Source organism: Hylobates moloch, unplaced genomic scaffold (genome assembly GCF_009828535.3).
Source record: "Hylobates moloch isolate HMO894 unplaced genomic scaffold, HMol_V3 SCAFFOLD_19, whole genome shotgun sequence".
Lineage (NCBI taxonomy): Eukaryota > Metazoa > Chordata > Mammalia > Primates > Hylobatidae > Hylobates > Hylobates moloch.
The window spans coordinates 12,514,959-12,535,090 of NW_026652294.1; the positions used below are offsets into that span (position 1 = coordinate 12,514,959).

At 56.0% G+C, this 20,132-nt stretch overlaps 1 protein-coding gene across 16 annotated transcripts in view; it reads left to right on the forward strand.

Annotated features, from left to right (window-relative positions):
* OSBP2 (oxysterol binding protein 2) overlaps positions 1-20,132 on the forward strand; it is a 248,474-nt gene that overhangs the window by 198,749 nt on the left and 29,593 nt on the right. For 6 of the 16 annotated variants that reach the window (XM_058431265.1, XM_058431267.1, XM_058431264.1 and 3 more), the window contains 10 exons: positions 8,024-8,116; positions 11,249-11,441; positions 12,038-12,155; positions 12,991-13,045; positions 13,303-13,449; positions 14,571-14,816; positions 17,004-17,124; positions 17,344-17,447; positions 17,520-17,615; positions 17,699-17,883. In XM_058431265.1, the coding sequence (XP_058287248.1) occupies positions 8,024-8,116; positions 11,249-11,441; positions 12,038-12,155; positions 12,991-13,045; positions 13,303-13,449; positions 14,571-14,816; positions 17,004-17,124; positions 17,344-17,447; positions 17,520-17,615; positions 17,699-17,883 (1,358 nt within the window). The remainder of the gene's footprint in view (positions 1-8,023; positions 8,117-11,248; positions 11,442-12,037; positions 12,156-12,990; positions 13,046-13,302; positions 13,450-14,570; positions 14,817-17,003; positions 17,125-17,343; positions 17,448-17,519; positions 17,616-17,698; positions 17,884-20,132) is intronic. The other 10 variants (XM_058431268.1, XM_032138425.2, XM_032138426.2 and 7 more) reach the window with 6 other exon arrangements.

Sequence of the window (20,132 nt, forward strand, 5' to 3'; positions counted from 1 at the left end):
GAGAAGGAAAATATTACTATTTTCCCCTCTAGGCTGTCACTGTGCACAGGTCTTTCTGCTCTGGCCAGGATGGGGACCTGTACCAGTTTGGCTCTGAAGCCCCTCTGTTATTCCCACCTGCCCACCCAGTTACCCTTCCTGGGCCTCTGGACAGTTCTCCAGTCATGGTGGGCCCGTGGGCAGGACTTGGTCATTGGGCAAGGCTTGCCAACTATGTGAGTGGTGGCCTCACTGCCCCACTGCCCTGGAAAGGAGAGCAGACTCCTTGCCTTCCCCCTCAGGGAACCTGGAGAGATCAGCTTGGCTCTTGGTTTTCAGCCATGAGAGAGAAACAGGGTATGGGGTTCACACGATTCCTGAGCATCCTTGGTGGGCCCAGCAGCCTCTCTCTCCCCACCCGTTCCCCACAGGCCACCTGTCCCTGGTTGTGTCTTCCTTCCCTGGTGGCAGTTCCCCCAACACCCATGCCCCAGCTCCTAAGGACCGGGCTATGAGGGACTGGGACAGGCCCTGCCAGTGGGGAGCCAGGTTGGGAAAGGGGACGAGTGTTCCATACGTTGCGTGGCATGCCACACATTCTGCATGCACCTCCCCTGCCCCCACTCTGCAGGCTTACGCATGAGGAGACCAAGGCTGAGGGGCTCAGGATCCCAACTGAAAAGGATACGAGCCCATGTCTTCCTGATTCCAGAGCCCGCTACACTGCTGCATTATGGTAGAGAAATAAACCTGACCCTCCCCTTGATCGGGGGCAGGAGGTCAGGAACACCTGCCCTGTCTACCCTCACCCTGCATCCCTGTCCTGGCACCACTGACCACCCACCTTCTGCAGAACTGCAGAGTCTCACAGATCTTTCCACTGCAGCATCTTGACCCTGTCCTTCCTGCAAGGGCAGGACACAGTATCTCTCACAATCCCCGTAGCCCTGTAGCCTGTATGCCTGGCTCAGAGCCCAGCACATGGGAGCCTCGGCAAATGAGAGAGAGAGAGGAGGGGTGGGGAGAATATTGTGAAAAACCACAGAGCAAATGAATGAATCGCTTAGCGTCTGGCAAAATTCCCTAGTGGGTAATTTTTTTTGACTCTGATAAAAGCCAGCCTAGCAGATCCTTGGCTTGAATTACTGTTTTGGGTGACTGTGAATTCTCCTGCCATTTAAGAGAAACCCCGTAGGACTATTAAATGACTGGTTTTTAGAATGAGTCTTGAACCATAACGTGCCTGCGCACAGGTGCTCGGCCAGGCATGGGGTGGGGACGTTCTCCCTCACAGCAGCATCCTCCCTGAGCACCAGGGTGTACCTTGTACAGTGGCACTGCCTCTGTCACTTGGCTCAAGGTGGAGAATGATTGAGTTCGTACATATTACAAGCTCATGCTTGGAGTGTTAGTATCCATAAAGTGAAAAAGCTGCGGGAGCAGGTTCCGCCTGCAGGCCAGGGCAGCAGAGCGAGGCTGGGCGTGCTTTCCCCTGCAGTCCTGAGCCCCCTGGGTGGGCTGGCAGCTGGGCTCCATCCTGCTTCTTAGCAGCCTGTGGGCTTGTTCCTGCTGCTGTCCCTCCAGTCCCTGCAGGTGGGGCCCAGGCAAGACCGACTGCACCTGACTCGACCCCCATTCCTGAACTTGGAAGGCTCCTCATAGTTGGTCACTCATGCTGGGCCTAGGACATGGTCCTTCTGACCACATGACCCCCTGTGGCACTTGGGAACCTTGAGCTGTGAGGGTGAACACAGTCCCAGCCGTGTGGGCCCCATACCCTCCTGTGGGAGCTGTAACTGCATAGGTGATACGGGATGTCAGCGGCAAAAGGACCTTTAGAGGAAAGAGCCAGTGGGGTGGGATGGGGTGAGCGGCCACAGCTGCAGACAGGCTGGGGGCTGAGCAGAGGCACAGGTGCCAGGCACCCTGGAGTGCACACTGGGAGCCACAGGAGGGGAGGTTGGAGTGAAGAGGAGGCCAGTCACAAGGGACCTTGTGCTTCCACTTGAAATGAGACAAAGGACTCAATGCCAAGTGACTCAATGCCAATGTCAATGACTCAAGGCCAAATGAAATGATCTCACGTGCATTTTAGCAAGACCCCTCTGCTGTTTGGAGAATGCGCTATCTGCAAGGCAGGGACACGTGCTCGGAGACCCTTCCGGGGCCCCTTGGGCAGAGAGAGTAGAGCTGGAGCCCGTGAGAGTGGGCAGTGCTGCTCTGAGCTGAAGGCAGGGACAGCAGAGTTGCTGTGTGATTGAGAAAAGAGGCCATGGGGAAGGACCCCAGGCTGGGGGCCTGGGCCGCTACAGAGTGGGGGCCTTGCTGTCTCACGCCCTGCTTGGCCCACACACGGTTCCGCAGGATGCAGGAGGGTCTTTCCCAGGAGTGGGTTTTGTGTAGCCAGTGAGTGGGCAGAGCTAGCTTGCAGAGCTAGCTCGAGGTGCCCAGTGCAGGCAGAAAGCAGGGAGGGCAGGGCTGGCCAACAGAGGGTAGATGCTTACCAGGCCTGATGGGACAGACGCTGCACTCTTAGTTCCTGGGTTTACCAAGGAAGGTAGCATCCCTCAGGAGACACACTTTGGTGCCTGCCGCAGGGCTGGCTGGGCAGTATGGGGTGCCTGCGACATCCTGATGGCAAGGACATGGGAAAACCCGGGGAGGAAGGGCACCCGGCACAGCCAGCACTCGATGGAGTGGGCTCGGGGGACTCTCCACTTGGGGACACTCCAGCTGCAAGGGCAAAGTATGAGGGGGAAGTAGGGGACATTGGGGGCACCAGATAGCCAGAGTGGGCACTGGGGGTAGCCAGGGGCTGCTGGGAAGAGGGTCACAGGAACAGATAGCAACCTGGGGCCCTCAGGGCTTCTGATGTGGGGCATTGTAGAAACAAAGACCCCCATCAGAAGGGGCCCCACTGCTGGACATGCTGAGGCTTCCCTGAGGCCCCTCTTGGCTCACGGCCCAGGAGATCACGTGGGGCTCCTTAGGCCAACCCAGGCAGGGGTGAGAGGCCCGGAGCTGCCCTCCCTTGTCCCTCTGGGGCCTGTGGGGCAGGTTTCTGCCCAGCTGACCACCGTCCTGCTCCTGACAGCTTGCTCATCCAGGGCCTGGGGAGATGGGTAAAAATAGATTCCAGATTTGTCTAAAATCAGTTGGCAAACTGGAAGCCAGATGGTGTTGGTTCCTGTGTGCGAGTGGCAAACTATTTTGAATGTGGAGAGGCTATTTTAAAGTTTTAATTGGACTGGAAAGCTGCTTCACCAGTGCCAAGAGTGAGTCACATCAAGGAGACACTCTGATCGACCCCCGGTGGGGACTGGGAAGGGCTGAAACTCCTGTGTGTTACCAGCCTGTGCCAAGCGCTCCTGTGAGGAACCAGGCCCTGGGAGCTCAGCCTCGGGGGTCAGGCAGGTGATGGAGACACAGCATGACAGCTTGGCTGGGCCAAAGGGATCCCCGGGGGGAGCCCAGCACTTCCCCTTGTGGCTCCATGGGTCCCCAGTCTGGGTCTTGGACACCTAAGACCAGAATCGCAGTGCAGCTCCTTCCTGCCTTTGTGAGGCACCTGCTGAGCTTGGGTTTCATCTTGTGTAAAGTGAAGCCAAGCCAGGCATGGTGACTCACGCCTGTAATCCCAGCACTTTGGGAGGCCGAGGCGGGCAGATTACTTGAGGTCAGGAGTTTGAGACCAGCCTGGCCAACATAGTGAAACCCTGTCTCTACTAAAAATACAAAAATTAGCCAAGTGTGGTGGCAGGTACCTGTAGTCCCAGCTACTCAAAAGGCTGAGGCATGAGAATCGATTGGCCTGGGAGGCAGAGGTTGCAGTGAGCTGAGATGGCACCACTGCCCTCCAGCCTGGGCAAGAGCAAGACTCTGTCTCAAAAAAAGATAGGTGAGGCCAGCCCGCCACTCCTCAATGGCAGGGGAGGCAAGATCCTGTTACTCCGGTGAGTCCCCTGGCCATGCAGAGGGGTTCGGGGAGACCATGACTCTCTGTGATCTCACCGCTCGTTACCTTCAGAACCCCAAGCTGGTGAGAGGCAGGGTCTGTGGCAACAAGGGATGTGAGGATCAGCGTGGAGGGTGGGTAGCCTTGGCCCTAGAAACCCGGAGAGCAGAGGGTCCTCTGGCCGCCCACCTGGGAGCCCAGAGCCAGAGGGCAGACATGTCAGATGCCTGGCAGGTCCTGGACCAGCCGCAGATAAGAACACGGCCCTTTCTCCCGTTATCCCTGCACCAGGGGTGCTGGGACCTCCTGCGTGTGCTAATGGCTAGAGCCAGTTGCCCAGCCTGGAGCATCTGGGCATTTGGCCCATCTCCTCACCTCCTCCGTGAGCCCAGTGGCTGCCCACGTCAACGCCCAGCAGGCCTCTGGTGCCTCCCTCACATCCCTGTCTAGGTAGGAAGTTTCCAGGCAGCCACTGAAGGCCAGACAGGGTCCTGGCTCTGCATGCTCCCGACAGCTTGAGAGGCTGCCCTAGGTCACACACAGGTGACCCAGGCTAGCTGACCTCACACCTTGCTCTCCCGCCTGGCCTGGGGAGCAGTGAGATCGCTGTCAGGATTAGGATTAGGAACAGCAAAAGCGATTAGAGTTTGTCCTCCTCTTCCTGGGGTACATCTGGGCAAAGGTTTCCAGGTCAGAGACGCTCAATGTCTGTCCCATGGGGCACCGGTGACCAGCAGCAACCCCCGCTCAGACCTCACATGGCATGGCCCCTGACTTGGTTTCCCCTGGGTGGGCAGCCCTTACAGCCTTCTTCCCCAGGCCAGACTTCTCAGTAGGGAGAGTCCCTGGTGGTCAGGCAGGGCCTGGACTCCCCAGATGGGGCTGCCCCAGGGTGGAGACCCCCCCTTGTCTGTCGAGCTTTGTGGTTCTCACTCTGCTTGGGGGCAACTCGACAGGCTCCCTGCCCTTCCCATGGAGACAGGACCACACTGCCCAGGGGCCCTGCACCCCAGGCCGGCCCCTCTGCATCTCAGAGCACCCACACCCCCAACACTCATTTCACCAGAACCCTCTGTGCAGCACTTGGGGGTGGGTGGAAGGGGCAGGGCTGGGAGACTGGAACTCTGTCCCCATGCTGAGGACAATCAACCTGACAGGTCACAGAATCAGGGACTCTGTAGGAGCCCAGTAGGGCGCCAGGAGATTACAGGCCTGTCCCAAGGTGGGCAGTGGGGTAGCACCCATTCAGGGCCCAGATACCACCTCCAGCTCCCACTAGGACCCTCACTGTGTTCCCCTTAGACAATTCAGGACACAAATGTGGAGGTAGGGGGCTTCAGGTCAGCCCGTCTCTCCTCCTGCTCACAGCTGAGCACGAGTCTCCTGGCCCCAGGTAGAGTTGTCACAGAGTCTCAGAGAAATGAGACCACATTCAGGCCTGGGCAGGGTCAGCCAGGCCCTCTCTGGGCCCCTGGGAACCTCCCCCTGCCAGCCCCTCTGCCGGGCCCCATGCCTAATCCAGCTTATCGAGCACACAGCACACAGCCCAGCTCAGCATTCTGAGAACAGCAGGGCCACGCCAGGCGCCTGCCTCTCCCCACACCATAGCCAGGATGGGGCCTGGAGAAGGCCGGCAGCAGCAGAGGAGACCCTGGGAGTTGGGGATGGACACCAGGTGGGTGCATCTGGGCTGGGGGAGGTGGAGGGGCTCTCTGCATCCATGGGGTGACCAGGCAGCTCGTGCTGTGGTGGCAAAGGCCTTGGGTGCAGCCACATGAGGCCTTCGATATTAGGGCACAGCAGCTTTCACCCTGCCCCGCTTTTAGGTGACTGTGACACTCTATGACCTGCATGTGCCCAGCCTAGGCACATGTACCCAAATGAGGCCCAGCTGTCCCAGGGACTTCCTGTCTCCCTGCTGCAAGATGCCAGCTGACCCTTTGGTAGACTTGAGGGGGACCGAGGTCACTCACGGCCAAGTTATCAGCCAGCAACCCTGGCTGTGTGGACAAAGTCCTCAGCTGGGGCTAAGGGTGCTGGGAGGCCACCCCTTCTCCCTGAGGCTAGGGCTGGGCTCTGTTGCTTGGACAGGGTTATTCCCAGGCAGCCTTGTTAGTGAATATCTCCCAGGAACCTAGCTCCACACCAGGAAGGCTCTGGGATCCCACAACATCCCTGCCCTCAAGGGGCTCCCAGACAGCAATCAAGATTTAGCTTTACAAAGTAAACCCTAACAGCACTGGTTCCATGCCCTGGGAGATATGCAGGTGAGATGCTCAGAGACTTGGATCCTGGCCCTACACACACCTCCTCGTGGCCTTGGGTGAGTCCCTCAGTCACCCTGAGCCTTCATTTCCTCCTCGGTCACGCACACTATATGAAAAAATCTACCTCAGTGCTTGTAAGAATGCCTGGAATGGCCTGCCCCACAGTGGGCCTGCGGTGTGAGGGAGGCGGGGCTGGCATCAGAATCAGCAGGTGGGTTTGAATTTGAGCCGGGGAAAGGCAAGAAGACATGACACCTGGTGGGCCACACTCAGGGCCCTGGGAAGGATTGGAGCCCCAGGAGATGAGGCTGGAGAGGATTGGAAACCATGTCTGTGAGAGGCGGTCAGCTGCCCAGATCTGTGGAAAAAACAACAAATACTCCATTTTTCCTTGAAGGAGAAAATAGTCATTTCTAAAGTATTAGAGCCCCTGTGAACACAAAGGTAGGAGGTAGAGGGCCTAATTCATCTTTGTTCTCTGGTCATCTTTCCCTCTTTGTTTTTGCTGCTGGGAAGCCCAGGCACCCTCAGATGTGAGTTTGTGGGAATTCTTACCATGACCTTTGGCTACTATTTTAAACTGCTGCTGTACGGCTCTTTCATAAGTCTTGTTGTAAATGACATGAGGTATATGAAAACAAAGCACCCATCTATGTGAGAACTTGTGGACGGAGAGGATGATTCTGGGGGCTGTAGGAGATTGGCAGGAAGTGATGGTGCAGGGATGAGGGAGGGCGGGGGCAGAGGCCTTGTGCACCCAGATAGGCAAGAACCCAGAAAACCATGAAACACCCATTCACTCTCACCATGCACAGCACAGCCCTGGCCTCTGCACCCCTGCTCGTATCAGGCAGGCAAGGGGATCGTGCCTTGTGTGGAGGTGGCCCTGGGGCTAGACAGACCTGGGATCCCATCCTGTTCACCCTGATTAGCCCCTTCTCCCTGGCCCTCAGTCTCGGGATGCAAGGGACTTCCCTGAAGCGGCGCCCAGGGAGATGAGGGTGCCCTTTCTCACTTGCACTCTGCGCCTTGAGACCAGCTCAGCAGAGCCTGGAGACCTGCATGGGCCAGGGTCAGCAGAGCAGCAGCGTCAGAGAGCCCATGAACAGGTGGCTGGAACCAAGACTAACTTGACTGAGCACTGGGCCGAGCTTAGGGCAATGTGGGGAGGAGGACCTCGTGGGAGCTGCAGCCAGGTAGGAGTTAGAGCAAGCTCTCAGTTCAGGACCTGGGTTCTGGATCTGGCTCTGCCACCTCCTTGCTGGGTGCCCTCAGGGCTAGCTTTGCTGTCTTGGCATGGGGTAGGAGTCTCTGTCTACCCAATTCACGGGGCTTCTGTAAGGGTCTGGAACATTCCTGAGGCACCCAGAGGGATACCGTGCTCCCGCATCCACCACCGCCCTTACACCCACTGGCACAAAACCAGCAAAGAGGTGCCATCTGGTCTGGCTGCTGGGGCACGCTGTCTCTGAGTCTGTTTTCAGGATCCTCACTCTAAGGCCTACAGCAGTGAGAGAGGGACAGGGCTGTGGGTGAAGCAGGAAGGCCGCTGTAGGACTCCAGGTGGTGAAAGGCCTGACTCCCAGTCACAAGCCAGGGAGCAGTGGAGTCAGGCCTGGAGCTGGGTCTCCCAGGACTCACCCAGGCCCACTATGGGGTCTGCAAATTGCATGATGGACAGTGACTGCAGCCCCACACTCAAGGGACAGCCTTATAAGACCCATAAACTCAAAATAGCCCAGACCTTCAACACCCTGGACTCAGTTTCACACATCATCAGGATGAGGCGCACGAGATAAGGAGGTTTCTTTCTTTCCTCAAGGAGGCCTTTCCCCCTGCCTCAACCTGTGGGGAGGAGACCTTCATCTGTCCAATGGGAGTGACTGCACTCCTCCCACCTGGAGAATTTTGCCAGGTGAGCGGAGACAGGGCAGCTTTGTGGGCACAGCATCTGTTAGGCATCACTGTCTGTCTCACAGAGAGGATGTGGGCTCAGAGGGGCCAAGGGGCTTCTGCTGGAACCCAGGTTTTCCAACTCCTGATAGTGCGCCCCTGGCCACCACACTCTGCTGGCTTCCTTGGGCAGGCCATGCCGCATCTCCAGGATGAGGAGGCACAGCTTGCCCTGCCCACCCTGCGTGGTGCTTGAGGGAGGTGGGGGAGGGAAGGTGCTCAGAGGAGGGCTTGTTCAAGGAGTGGCGTCCCTGGGGTAGGCTGTGCAGCCAGAGCCCTGGAACAGGGGCAGGCTGGGGGCCCCTTTCCACCAAGCCAGGCCGGCCACCAGAGCTCGGGCTCTCCCTGTGGGGTGGGCGAGTCCCCAGGCAGGGTGCCCCAGTGCACAGCCTTGGGGAGCCTCCCAGCCTTGGAGGTGCTCTCCTGAGGCCACCTCAGGACACCCCCGTCTTGCTCCCACTGCTGTCAGTCCCACCCCTCTGGTAGGTGTCACTTGGCAGCAAATGTCTGGGAGCAGCTGCTGATTCAGGGGCATTCCTGGCACAGTCGCTGGAGAGACCGACCCGATGGGCAGGCATCTGAGTGCTTCTGACTGACGGGCAGGCCGTTTCCTGGGAGAGCGATACTGCAGAGGTCTGAGGAGTGGTGGGAGTTAGCGGTCGTGGCCTGGGCACCAGGTGCCAGGGCAGATGCAGGAGGGGATCCATGAGGCACGTCTGTTGAGTGCTCCCTCGCCCCGCCTGCCACATCACCTCCTGATACTTCCTCAACAGCTGCCTTGTCCCTGTGACATAGGTGAGGACTGGTGTGCCCATCTTCCTCCTTTGGGGTGGGACAGCCTGTGAGCTCAGTGGGTGCTCCAGGTCAGCTGGGCAATTGGGTGGGGAGGAAGTGCTGGGGAGTGGCAGCTGGGGCCACTGATGCAGATGTGGGCCAAGGAAACGTCCCTTCCTACTGGGTTCAAGAATGTGTTCAGAAAGGGCAAATCCAGAGGTTCCTAAATTTGATCTCACTGCCCTCCAGGGACAGCTGAAGCCTGAGCCATCCTCTCCACTCTAATGACAGGGCAGAATGACCAACCCCTGCTTCAAAACAGTGTGGTGGAACCACCTATGGACCTGGGAAGCTGAAAAGATTCTGGATGTCTTAGTAGGCCACAAGCTCGAAGGGAAAACCTTAAAAGCAGTTATGTGATTCAGACTCTGAGGTAGCTTGGTAGAAAGTGCCAGTCCCACTTCTGCCGGACAAGACTAATTACCTCTCTGAGCTGGGGAGGATAGCAGAACGTGGCTTTCCTTCCTTCTGTACCATGGCCAGGGACTGGCCCAGGGTAGACAAGGGCCAGTGACAAACCTGAGGCCTAACACTGCAGGGAGGATGTGGCCGCAGAGAGCTTGAGCCCTACCATGATGAGCAACAGCAGCCACCTCAGCTCCAGGCTGAACCAAACCAGCTGCTGCTGGGGAGGCAGCATGCAGACCCGTGGCACCCAGATTTGCCGCTCCCCAATTGGCATCCTGACCATGGGAGGCCAACCAGGGTGGGTGCTGGTTGCTGGGCGGGCTCTGAGAAGGCCAGGGTTCCCACATCCCCAAGGAGGCCAAAGGGGGCAGTAAGCATGTTTGTGACCATCCCAGCAGAGGGGGCAGCTAGATGGCCCCCTCTTCTTCACTGCAGGGCCTTCTTCACTGCAGGTGTCAACAAAAACAGACTCTGCAAAATATTTGAAGAGATTTATTCTGAGCCAAATATGAGTGACCACGGCCATGATATAGCTCTTGGGAGGTCCTGAGAACATGTGCCCAAGGTGGTCGGGGCGCAGCTTGGTTTTATATATTTTAGGGAGGCACGAGGCAGCAATCAAATACATTTAAGAAATACCTTGGTTTGGTTCAGAAAGGCGGGACAGCTCAAAAGCAAGGTGGGGAGGGGGCCTTCCAGGCTATAGGTAAATTTAAGCATTTTCTGGTTGGCACTTGGTTGAGTTGTCTAAAGACCTGGGATCAATAGAAAGGAAATGTTCAGGTTAAGATAAAAGACTGTGGAGACCAAGGTTCTTTTTACGTCTTATAGTGGCTCCCCTTGGAGACAACAGATGACAAATGTTTCCTAATCAGACCTTTAAAAAGGTGCTAAGACTCTTACTTCATCTCTTCAGGGTTGGGAAGGCCTGGAAGAAAACGATCTAGCTCTGTGAATAGAGATTCTTTACAGATGCACGTTTTCCCCCACAAAGGACAGCTTTGCAGGGCCACTTCAAAATATGGCAAAGAAGCATGTTTTGGGATAAAATACTTTTTCTTCCTTGACTCGTAATGTTATGCCAGTCAGGTTGGAAAGTAAGTCACGATATATAGGGTTAAATAAAACCCATCTGATGAGAATGTATGGTTTTTAGGGCATGACTCCCCAGACGCCTTAGATAGGAATTTGGGCAAGATAAAAAATTGATATTGTGAGCTTAGTCCTCACAGGGAATGGAGGTGCGGGGGGAGATGTGTTATAGGAAAGGGGCCCTGATCCAGACCCCACGAGAGGGTTCTTGGATCTCGCACAAGAAAGAATTCAAGGCGAGTCTGCAGTGCAAAGTGAGAGCAAGTTTATTAAGAAAGTAAAGGAATAAAAGAATGGCTACTCCATAGACAGAGGAGCCCCCAGGGCTGCTGGTTGTCTATTTTTATGGTTATTTCTTGCTGATATGCCAAACAAGGGGTGGATTATTCATGCCTCCCCTTTTTAGACCATAGAGGGTAACTCCCTGATGTTGCCATGGCATTTGTAAACTGTCATGGCGCTGGTAGGAGTGCAGCAGTGAGGACGACCAGAGGTCACTCTCGTCGCCATTTTGGTTTTGATGGGTTTTGGCTGGCTCCTTCACTGCAACCTGTTTTATCAGCAAGGTCTTTGTGACCTGTATTTTGTATCTCATCCTGTGACTTAGAATGCCTTAGCTGTCTGGGAGTGCAGCCCAGTAGGTTTCAGCCTCATCTTACCCAGCTCCTGTTTAAGATGGAGTTGCTCTGGTTCACATGCCTCTGACAGATGGGCCCCTGCCAGAGGCCAGGGTCTCATACCGCCACTCCTCCCTTCCCAGGCCTGCAGGGACTTCCTGGAACTAGCAGAGATACACAGTCGGAAATGGCAGCGGGCACTGCAGTATGAGCAGGAGCAGCGCGTGCACTTGGAGGAAACCATTGAGCAGCTGGCCAAGCAGCACAACAGCCTCGAGCGGGCCTTCCGCAGTGCCCCCGGCCGGCCGGCCAACCCCTCCAAGAGCTTCATTGAGGGTGAGTGGGTGGCCAGGGCAGGGCTGTCCCATGACCTTCTGCCAGCTGGCTCTGCATACACAACTTCTGCTCCCCCACACGCATATCCCTGGCTGTGCCCACATGTGGGCTGGGCTTGGCCAACTCTCGATTGCCTCTTCATGGTTTTGTATCTCCCGTGCCCATCACCCACTGGCAACAGTTTCTCTGCACCTAGGTTCACATTCTCAAGGGTTAAATTTAGTGAGCCCAGCATGTCCTGGTGCCAGGTGGCCACCCATCTAGCCTTGGGTTGGGGGTCACGGGGATCCTGGACAGGGGTCCATCAGAAAGGGAAGCTGGGCCACAGAAAGACTGACCCACATGTTGAGAGATCGGGGGGGGGGGGGGGGGGGCTTCCAGAAAGAGGCCCCTGTGCGGTGAATGCCTTGAAAGCACATGATTCTAGCAGAGGGAGCAACGGTGGCCGCAGCCCAGGGAATCAGGGCTGACCAGGTGACTGAAGCGGGAGGGGAGTGAGGCCAGATGGGGGTTGGGGGAGCCCTTGGCTCTGGACTTAGGGAGGCGAGATGAGCCTTTTGTGAGGTTACAAACTAAAGCTCTGCCTGTGTCTCTAGGAAGCCTCTTGACTCCCAAAGGAGAGGACAGTGAGGAAGATGAAGATACCGAGTACTTTGACGCCATGGAAGACTCCACATCCTTCATCACCGTGATCACCGAAGCCAAGGAAGACAGGTAAGGTGGCTGCAGCTGGGCAGAGCCTCCCCCACCCTGGTTTAAGGCTGCATCTGGTCTTTTCACCAGCTATCTACTTGTCTACTTGGGGTTTTCTTTCCTTTAAATCTTGCTTTGGCCAGGCCCAGTGGCTCCCAGCACTTTGGGAGGCCAAGGGTAAAAGGACTACTTGAATATAAGAGTTTGCGACCAGCCTGGGCAACATGGCGAAACCCTGTCTCTACAAAAAATACAAAAACTAGCCAGGCATGGTGGTGCAGGCCTGTAGTCCCAGCTACTTGGGAGGCTGAGGTGGGAGGGTCGCTTGAGCCCAGGGAGGTCGAGGCTGCAGTGAGCCATGGCCATGCCACTGCATTCTAGCCTGGGCAACAGAGAGACCCTGTCTCAAAAAATCAATAATCCGTCTTCCTCCAGATGGGATTTCATTGTTGTGTGAGCCTCATAGAGTATACTTACACAAACCTAGCTGATTGATAGAGCCTGCCACACACCTAGGCTATACCGCACAGCCTATAGCTCCTGGGCTACAAACCTATACGACATGTGACTATACTGAATATTTTAGGCAATTGTGACACAGTGGTTAAGGATTTGTGTATCTAAACATAGAAAAGGTATATTAAAAATACGATATGATAGTCTTATGGGACCACCGTCATATACACTATCTGCCATTGAAATGTTATGCAGTGCTTGTCTACACACAGAACACACGGCAGTGACCAGGACATTTACTAGCAATGAAAATGATGTTGTCTGGAGAGAGGATGGGCCAGGTCCCAAGGAGGCCTCGGGATTCATCAGTAACTTGCCTCCCGCTTTGTATTTCCTGCAGAAAAGCTGAAAGTAGCACCGGGACAAGTTCCGTGGACTGGAGCTCAGCAGACAGTGTAAGTGAGGGGGAGCACTGCAAGGGCCGGAAGGCAGCTTCTGGCCTACGGGGTGGGAGGGACAGGCCAGCACCAAGAGCTGGGGGCCAGCAGGCAGGCCCATGCCCCAGTCCAGGAGCGCCATCCTGCCCTTCCACCAGCAGTGTGCCAGTGGCCGGCTTGGTGCCAGTCCTCAGGGTGGAGGGCAGAGACCTGGAAGCCGAGGGGGCGCTCTGGCCTCCACTGACAGTGGTGGGGGGTCCCCACTTATGTGGCAGGTACTAGATGGTGCCTCGCTCGTGCCCAAGGGTTCATCCAAAGTCAAGAGGCGAGTCCGCATTCCCAACAAGCCCAACTACAGCCTTAACCTCTGGAGCATCATGAAGAACTGCATCGGCCGGGAGCTCTCCAGGATCCCCATGCCGGTGGGTGGCTCGGGCAGGGCAGCCCCGGCCGGTCCTCTGGGGCTGCTTTCCTGTGCATGGATGAGAAGTAATGGCCTGTGTGAAGTACACACAGCCTTGGAGTGTCATTTTCTTAACGGCACCTGAGGAGCATGTAACTAATTATCTAATCGTGTACATAGGCATTGCCTGATCTTCCAGAGTACAGGGATCTTTGGGCTCTGACAGAAGGAGCCAGGGAGAAGCTCTGCATGGATCAGCAACCTGGGGAGCCCAGAGCACCTCTGGATCTTACAGGAGCTTACCATGTCCCGGGTGTCCTGATCTGTAGATGGGGAGTGGCAGGATGGGGCTGTGTGTGGAGGGGTGGGCCCTCCTTCAGCTGGCAGTCATCCCTGGTGCCATCCCCAGGAAATGCAAGCTCAGTGTGGTCACACAGTGGGCCAAGGGCATAGCTTGGATCCTCATGCCACCTGGCTACCGTGGCATCTCCACTAGGCCAGACGGTTCCGCTGTGTGACCCAGAACAAGTTCCTCACATCTCCAGCCTCTGTGTCCACATCTGTAGAGTGGGGAGAAACACAGCGTCCTCTTCACAGTGTCTGGGAGGATGGAGCAAGATAACATGAGGAAGCTGAGACTCGTACCCGATGGCATCATGGTGGGGAGAGTGCCCCTGCCCTATGTGACACCGAGATAGGGGCCCTGGGCCTAACCCATCCTGTGCCGGGCCCCATCACAGCTCGGAACATGGGGAAGACCCACTTCCTCCACCCACAGACTCATGTGCTCACTCATTCACTCACTGCTTCCTAAGATTCTGCACTGAAGATACAGCAGTGGGCCAGGCAGAACCCCCGGCCTTGGTGGGTGTCCATCCGAGCAGAGGAGAGCAACAGTGAACATGATAAAAGTGTGTAGGACGCAGCAGACCGGAAAGTGGGGAGGGCTGTGGAGAAAACAGACAGGAGGGGCCAGGGAGGTGATGGCTTGGGGGCGCACTGTTGGACAGGGCCATCTGAGGAGCCTCACTGTGAAGGTGCCGTCTGAGCAGGGATGTCCCTGAACATCGGAGAAAAGCAAGGGCACCGTGCCAAGCCGGGGCTGGTGCCCAGCCTGACCACCCACCTGTCCACCCACAGGTGAACTTCAACGAGCCCCTGTCCATGCTCCAGCGGCTGACAGAGGACCTGGAGTACCACCACCTGCTGGACAAGGCGGTGCACTGCACCAGCTCAGTGGAGCAGATGTGCCTGGTGGCTGCCTTCTCTGTGTCCTCCTACTCCACCACGGTGCACCGCATCGCCAAGCCCTTCAACCCCATGCTGGGGGAGACCTTCGAGCTGGACCGCCTCGACGACATGGGCCTGCGCTCCCTCTGTGAGCAGGTGAGCGGGCTAGGCTGGCACTGGGTGGCGCCTACCCACACTCTGGCCAAGCTGTTCCTGCCAGGTCCAAGGTGACAAATGGGATGCAGCCTCTGACCCTGACTGCCCATACCCAAGGAGCCATCAAGCTGAGGTCCAGCTGGGGAGCAGGGCCTCCCATGGCAGGGGCAGGCACAGGGCCTCCTGGAGATGGCGAGGGGCATGAGAACTCAGCCTGGTGAGGACAGGGTCAGGCCTGGTTGCAGGGAGGGGGAGGATAAGCTCCAGGCCAGGGTGTTGTGGAGCAGAGGGGGAGGGGCATCTGTGGGCACGGCTGGGGAGGAGCATGGGGTCACTACCGAGCTGAAGGCGGCTGGCAGGAGGAGCCTGGGTGCAGTGGGATGGACTCTGCCCTGGCCAGTGACAGCAGCCTGTCCCCACCACCCCTTCCCCACAGAGACACGCCAAGACCCAGGCCCAGGAGCCTCAGCAGTGGCAGCCCCATGCTGAACCTGGGCATCCTGGTTAGAAACGAGGTGATTCTGTTGGTGCTGGCGTTGCCCTGGCTCCTGGCATGAGCGTAGGATGCTGGCCATTCACAGATTCTGGTGCTAGTTGAAGAGGCTGCAGCTGCTGCAAGGCCCTGTTAGGAGGTGGCTGCAGTGACCCACGCAGGGGTGTGGTGGCCAGACCTGGGGGAAGGGGGAGGCCAGAACACAGGCAGCTTTTGAAGGATGAGCCGGCTGGTTTGCCAATGCTTTGGATATGGGGTTGGGGGGCAGTCGGGGTGATCTCGGGTCCTTGGCCTGAACCCTGGAGTGAATGTATTTCTCCACTTAGCAGACATTAGGTGCCCTTGACATGCCAGGTGCTGCTCAGGCATGGAGGTTTCAGCTGGGAAGTGAACAGACATGGCTCTGGTTCTCATGGGGCTGGGAAAGCAAGGCGGGTACTGTGGCTGCTTCCAGCTCTTTTAGAAAGGGGGTGGTCAGGGAGCAGCTTTGCTGATACAGAGAGAGTGAGGGGAGGAAAGGAAATGAGGGTGAAAAAGCAGCAGCTGGAGGGTGGTGCACCTGGGGTGGGGCCTGACTCCTGACCTGCCAGAGGAGCCCTCTGCTGCGATGGAGGGAGTGGCCCTCCCAGGGAGGCCCAGGGAGGTGGATGTGGGAGTGGAGGGGGCAGATGCTGGATTCGATTTGAAGGAAGGGCAGGCAGGGTTTGCTCGGGGTTAGAGGAGGAGCATGAGGAGGGCCAGAGAGGCTGCAGAGTGTTTGGTGTGAGCAGCTGGAAGGGCAGGATGCTGAGGTGTAGGCGAGGAGGAGGCTGAGCTTCCCACGGGCTCCTTGGGGAGGGATCAACTGACCTCAGGGCCAGCTAACCCATCTCCTGGGATGGTTCGCAGCTGGGCCTGCACTCCTGGGGCATAGGAAGCAAGTGGGCACCTCTTTTGGAGACAGGAAGTTAGGCAAGGCACACTGGGGGCAGCAGGATCCCGGCTCTGCCCTGGTCGGGCTCTGCCTGTCTGAGGGGAGATGTCCAGGGGCAGCTGGAGGCCAGGGGCAGGGCTAGGCTAGGGCTGCTGTCCTGGGGAGTGAGTAGACTTAGGAGAGGGAAGCCTGGGCCCCATAGCCAGAGGAGCATGGAATAAGGAAGAACAGACAAGGGAGGCTTGGTGGCACTGCCAGCGAGGCAGGGGAGGGCCAGGCCTGGAGCAGTGCATCGATGTGGACGCCTGCTCTGGAGCCAGGCTGGCCAGAGGCAGGGCCTGACTGCCCCGTGGCTAAAATCACTCTGCCAGTCTGGGCCCCCTTGGTATAACATGGCACAGCAGCCACACCTGGCGTGTGGGGAGGATTAGATGAGAAGTGGACACGGAAGTCTCGGCACAGTGTGACATCCTTTATCAGCCCTCAGTGCACCTGTCACAGGCATGTCTTTGAGGCATGAGGTCCGCCATCACCCCAATTTCACAGCCCAGGAGCCAGACACTGAGAGGCTCAGGACAGCACCCGGATGCTTTTCTGCTCAAGGCAGTGCCTTCCTGGGGCCTGCCTTGGGTCCATGGCCACCTGAGGAACAGCCAGGACTGCTCCTATGGCCACAGAGCTGTGCCTGCTGAGACAGGGCAAGCTGTCCCTCCCTGGCTGGTGGAGGTGGAACCTGGGCTCATGTCTGGCAGATGCTCACATCCTATGGGTCTGGTCTCAGGTGAGCCACCACCCCCCGTCAGCTGCGCACTACGTGTTCTCCAAGCACGGCTGGAGCCTCTGGCAGGAGATCACCATCTCCAGCAAGTTCCGGGGAAAATACATCTCCATCATGCCGCTAGGTGAGCGGGGGCCCGGTGCCTTCCTGGGACAGAGAGACATTCTGCCTAAGAGGGAGGATTCTGGCAATGCAAAAGCCAGCTGGGGGCTTCCAAGGGAGACCTCCCTGTAGGTCTGCCTCTCCAACCCCCCAGCCTGGTTCTCAAGACACCAGGCCTAAGGGCAGACTGGCCAGAGCCCTGCATGGGGGGCATGACCTCTGACCTGTCCCCTGCCCCCAGGTGCCATCCACTTAGAATTCCAGGCCAGTGGGAATCACTACGTGTGGAGGAAGAGCACCTCAACTGTGCACAACATCATCGTGGGCAAGCTCTGGATCGACCAGGTCAGGGGCGCCCTTGGGGAGGGGGGTGCATGGCCCGGGGGCTGGCCGCTGACCACTGCCCTCCTTCGCCAGTCAGGGGACATCGAGATTGTGAACCATAAGACCAATGACCGGTGCCAGCTGAAGTTCCTGCCCTACAGCTACTTCTCCAAAGAGGCAGCCCGGAAGGTAAGCAGGACCAGCCACGTCTAAGCACCCCAGGGGGCCCAGGGCAGAGTGTGCACCTACGCTGGTCCTGCCAATGTCCACAGGTGACAGGAGTGGTGAGTGACAGCCAGGGCAAGGCCCATTACGTGCTGTCTGGCTCATGGGATGAACAAATGGAGTGCTCCAAGGTCGTGCATAGCAGTCCCAGCAGCCCCAGCTCTGACGGGAAGCAGAAGACAGTGTACCAGACCCTGTCAGCCAAGCTGCTGTGGAAGAAGTACCCGCTGCCGTGAGTAGGGCTGGCAGGGGCCCCGCCACAGGCACAGGACAGGGGTCAAAGGAGAGGAAAGGAGGACAGTGGACAGAAAGCAACTGACAGGCACAGGAGGTCGGGAGGGTTCAGTCCACACATGGGCAGAGAACAGTATTATGCAGCCGACATCCCAGTGTGAAGGCAGACACCGAACAGTCAATAAATGTGAAACTATCAAACACTATGCACAGACTTTAAGCGAGGTGATAGGATAGAGCCCCTCCCTGTTCCTCCCTACAAGAAATAAAAAACATACTTGAAAATAACCACAGGAAATAGAAAACTATAAAATGTGGCATAGGAAAGTCCAAAGAGAACAAATAGAAATTCGACAAAGGAAAAAAAAAAAATGACTGACATCGAGGACCCTATGGAATGGTTTGGTAGCTAGAATCTATCACCTGAACGCAGGTCAGAAGAAGTGATAGAACTGCATTTAAAGAGACAAAACCCAGAAAAGACAGGAAGCTACAGGGAGAAGACAGAGTGAGGTCCCTGGAGCAGGCTCCTTGGCCTCTCCTGGGAGCGAGTTTGAGTACAGTCTCCCTGTCAGACCTCCTGCAATGGAATCTGCATTTCTGTAAGCTTGCTCAGCAAGATTGAGGGCAGGGTTTGGCATACTTCTAGCGAGAGTCCCAAAAGGAAAGTGGGACTGTACCTGAAGATAAAATAACAAAGAAATTCTTGCACCTAAATCTATGCAGTGAAACTAAATCAGAGAGAAACTATTAAGCAGCCAGATTTTAAAAAGACATCACTTTCCGAGGAGCTGTCCCCTTATCAACAGAAATGGGAGCTTGAAGACAGTCAAATGATATCTTCCGTGAGCTGAAAGATGCACTGCCAGCCTAGAATTATACACCCAGGGAGACCATCTTTAAAGAATGAAGGTGAAATCAAGGCATTTTCAGGCAAACAAAAAGCTTAGTTTGGCACCAGCAGACCTGCACAAAAGGATATACCTCAGGCAGGAGGAAACTGACCCCAGAGGGAAGATCTGAGAATAACGGATACTGTGCACCTAAATTAAAGCTGAATAAACAAGAATAACATGTGGTATAACATTTTAGAATGTGGCTGCACAGTAAGAAGAGGAATGAAGGGAGGGAAACTGCTCAAAGGTCCCCCTGCCATGCTGCCCTGGAAGAGGATCAAGATGCACATTCGCTTCTGACTGTATGAAGTATGTTTATTGCGATTCCTAGGGTAACCGCTAAAATAATCCGTTTAGCTGGAATCCCAGAAGGAAAGAAGGAAAGAAGAAAAAAAAAAAAAACCGAAGAGGGAGATATAATGAAGATAAATTTCCCAAAGTAAAAGCAAAGAGATGAAAGACCCTGTACTGAAAGGGCCCATAGCATGCTAAAGACAAGAAATAAAGAAAAATGTTCATCTAGATCATGCTACAGTCAAAATGAAGACCGAAGAAAAAATTCTAATAGCTTCCAGGGAGGAGCAAAACATTTTAGTCAAGGATAAAGAATTAGACTCAGATTTTTCAACAACCAACATTGGATTAATATTTTCTAAGTTACAAAATTAGAAAGTAGAATTTTCTATCTAGTCAAACTGTCATTCACATATAGGGCCATATCCTTAGGCATGTAGCCTCAGAAGTTTTGCCACACAAAAACCCACAATGAAAACAGTATTGGGCCGGGTGTGGTGGCTCACACCTGTAATCCCAACACTTTGGGAGGCCGAGGCAAGCAGATCACTTGAGGTTAGGAGTTCAAGACTACCCTGGCCAACATGGTGAAACTCCATCTCTACTAAAAATACAAAAATTAGCCAGGCATGGTGGCAGGCACCTGTAATCCCAGCTACTCGAGAGGCTGAGGCATGAGAATCACTTGAACCTGGGAGGCAGAGGTTGCAGTGAGCCGAGATCGTGCCACTGCACTCTAGTCTGGGAGAAAAAGAAAAAATGAAAACAGTATTGGACACAGTACTTTAAAGGGGGGGAATCGGGGGAGCAAGGATGTCACAATAGATGAATAAAGGGGTGTTTTTTTGTTTGTTTTGAGATGGAGTCTCACTCTGTCGCCCAGGCTAGAGTGCGGTGGCATGATCTTGGCTCACTGCAACCTCTGCCTCCCAGGTTCAAGCGATTCTCCTGCCTCAGTCTTCCGAGTAGCTGAGATTACAAGGGCGTGCTACCACGCCTGCCTAATTTTTATATTTTTAGTAAATATGGGGTTTCACCATGTTGGCCAAGCTGGTCT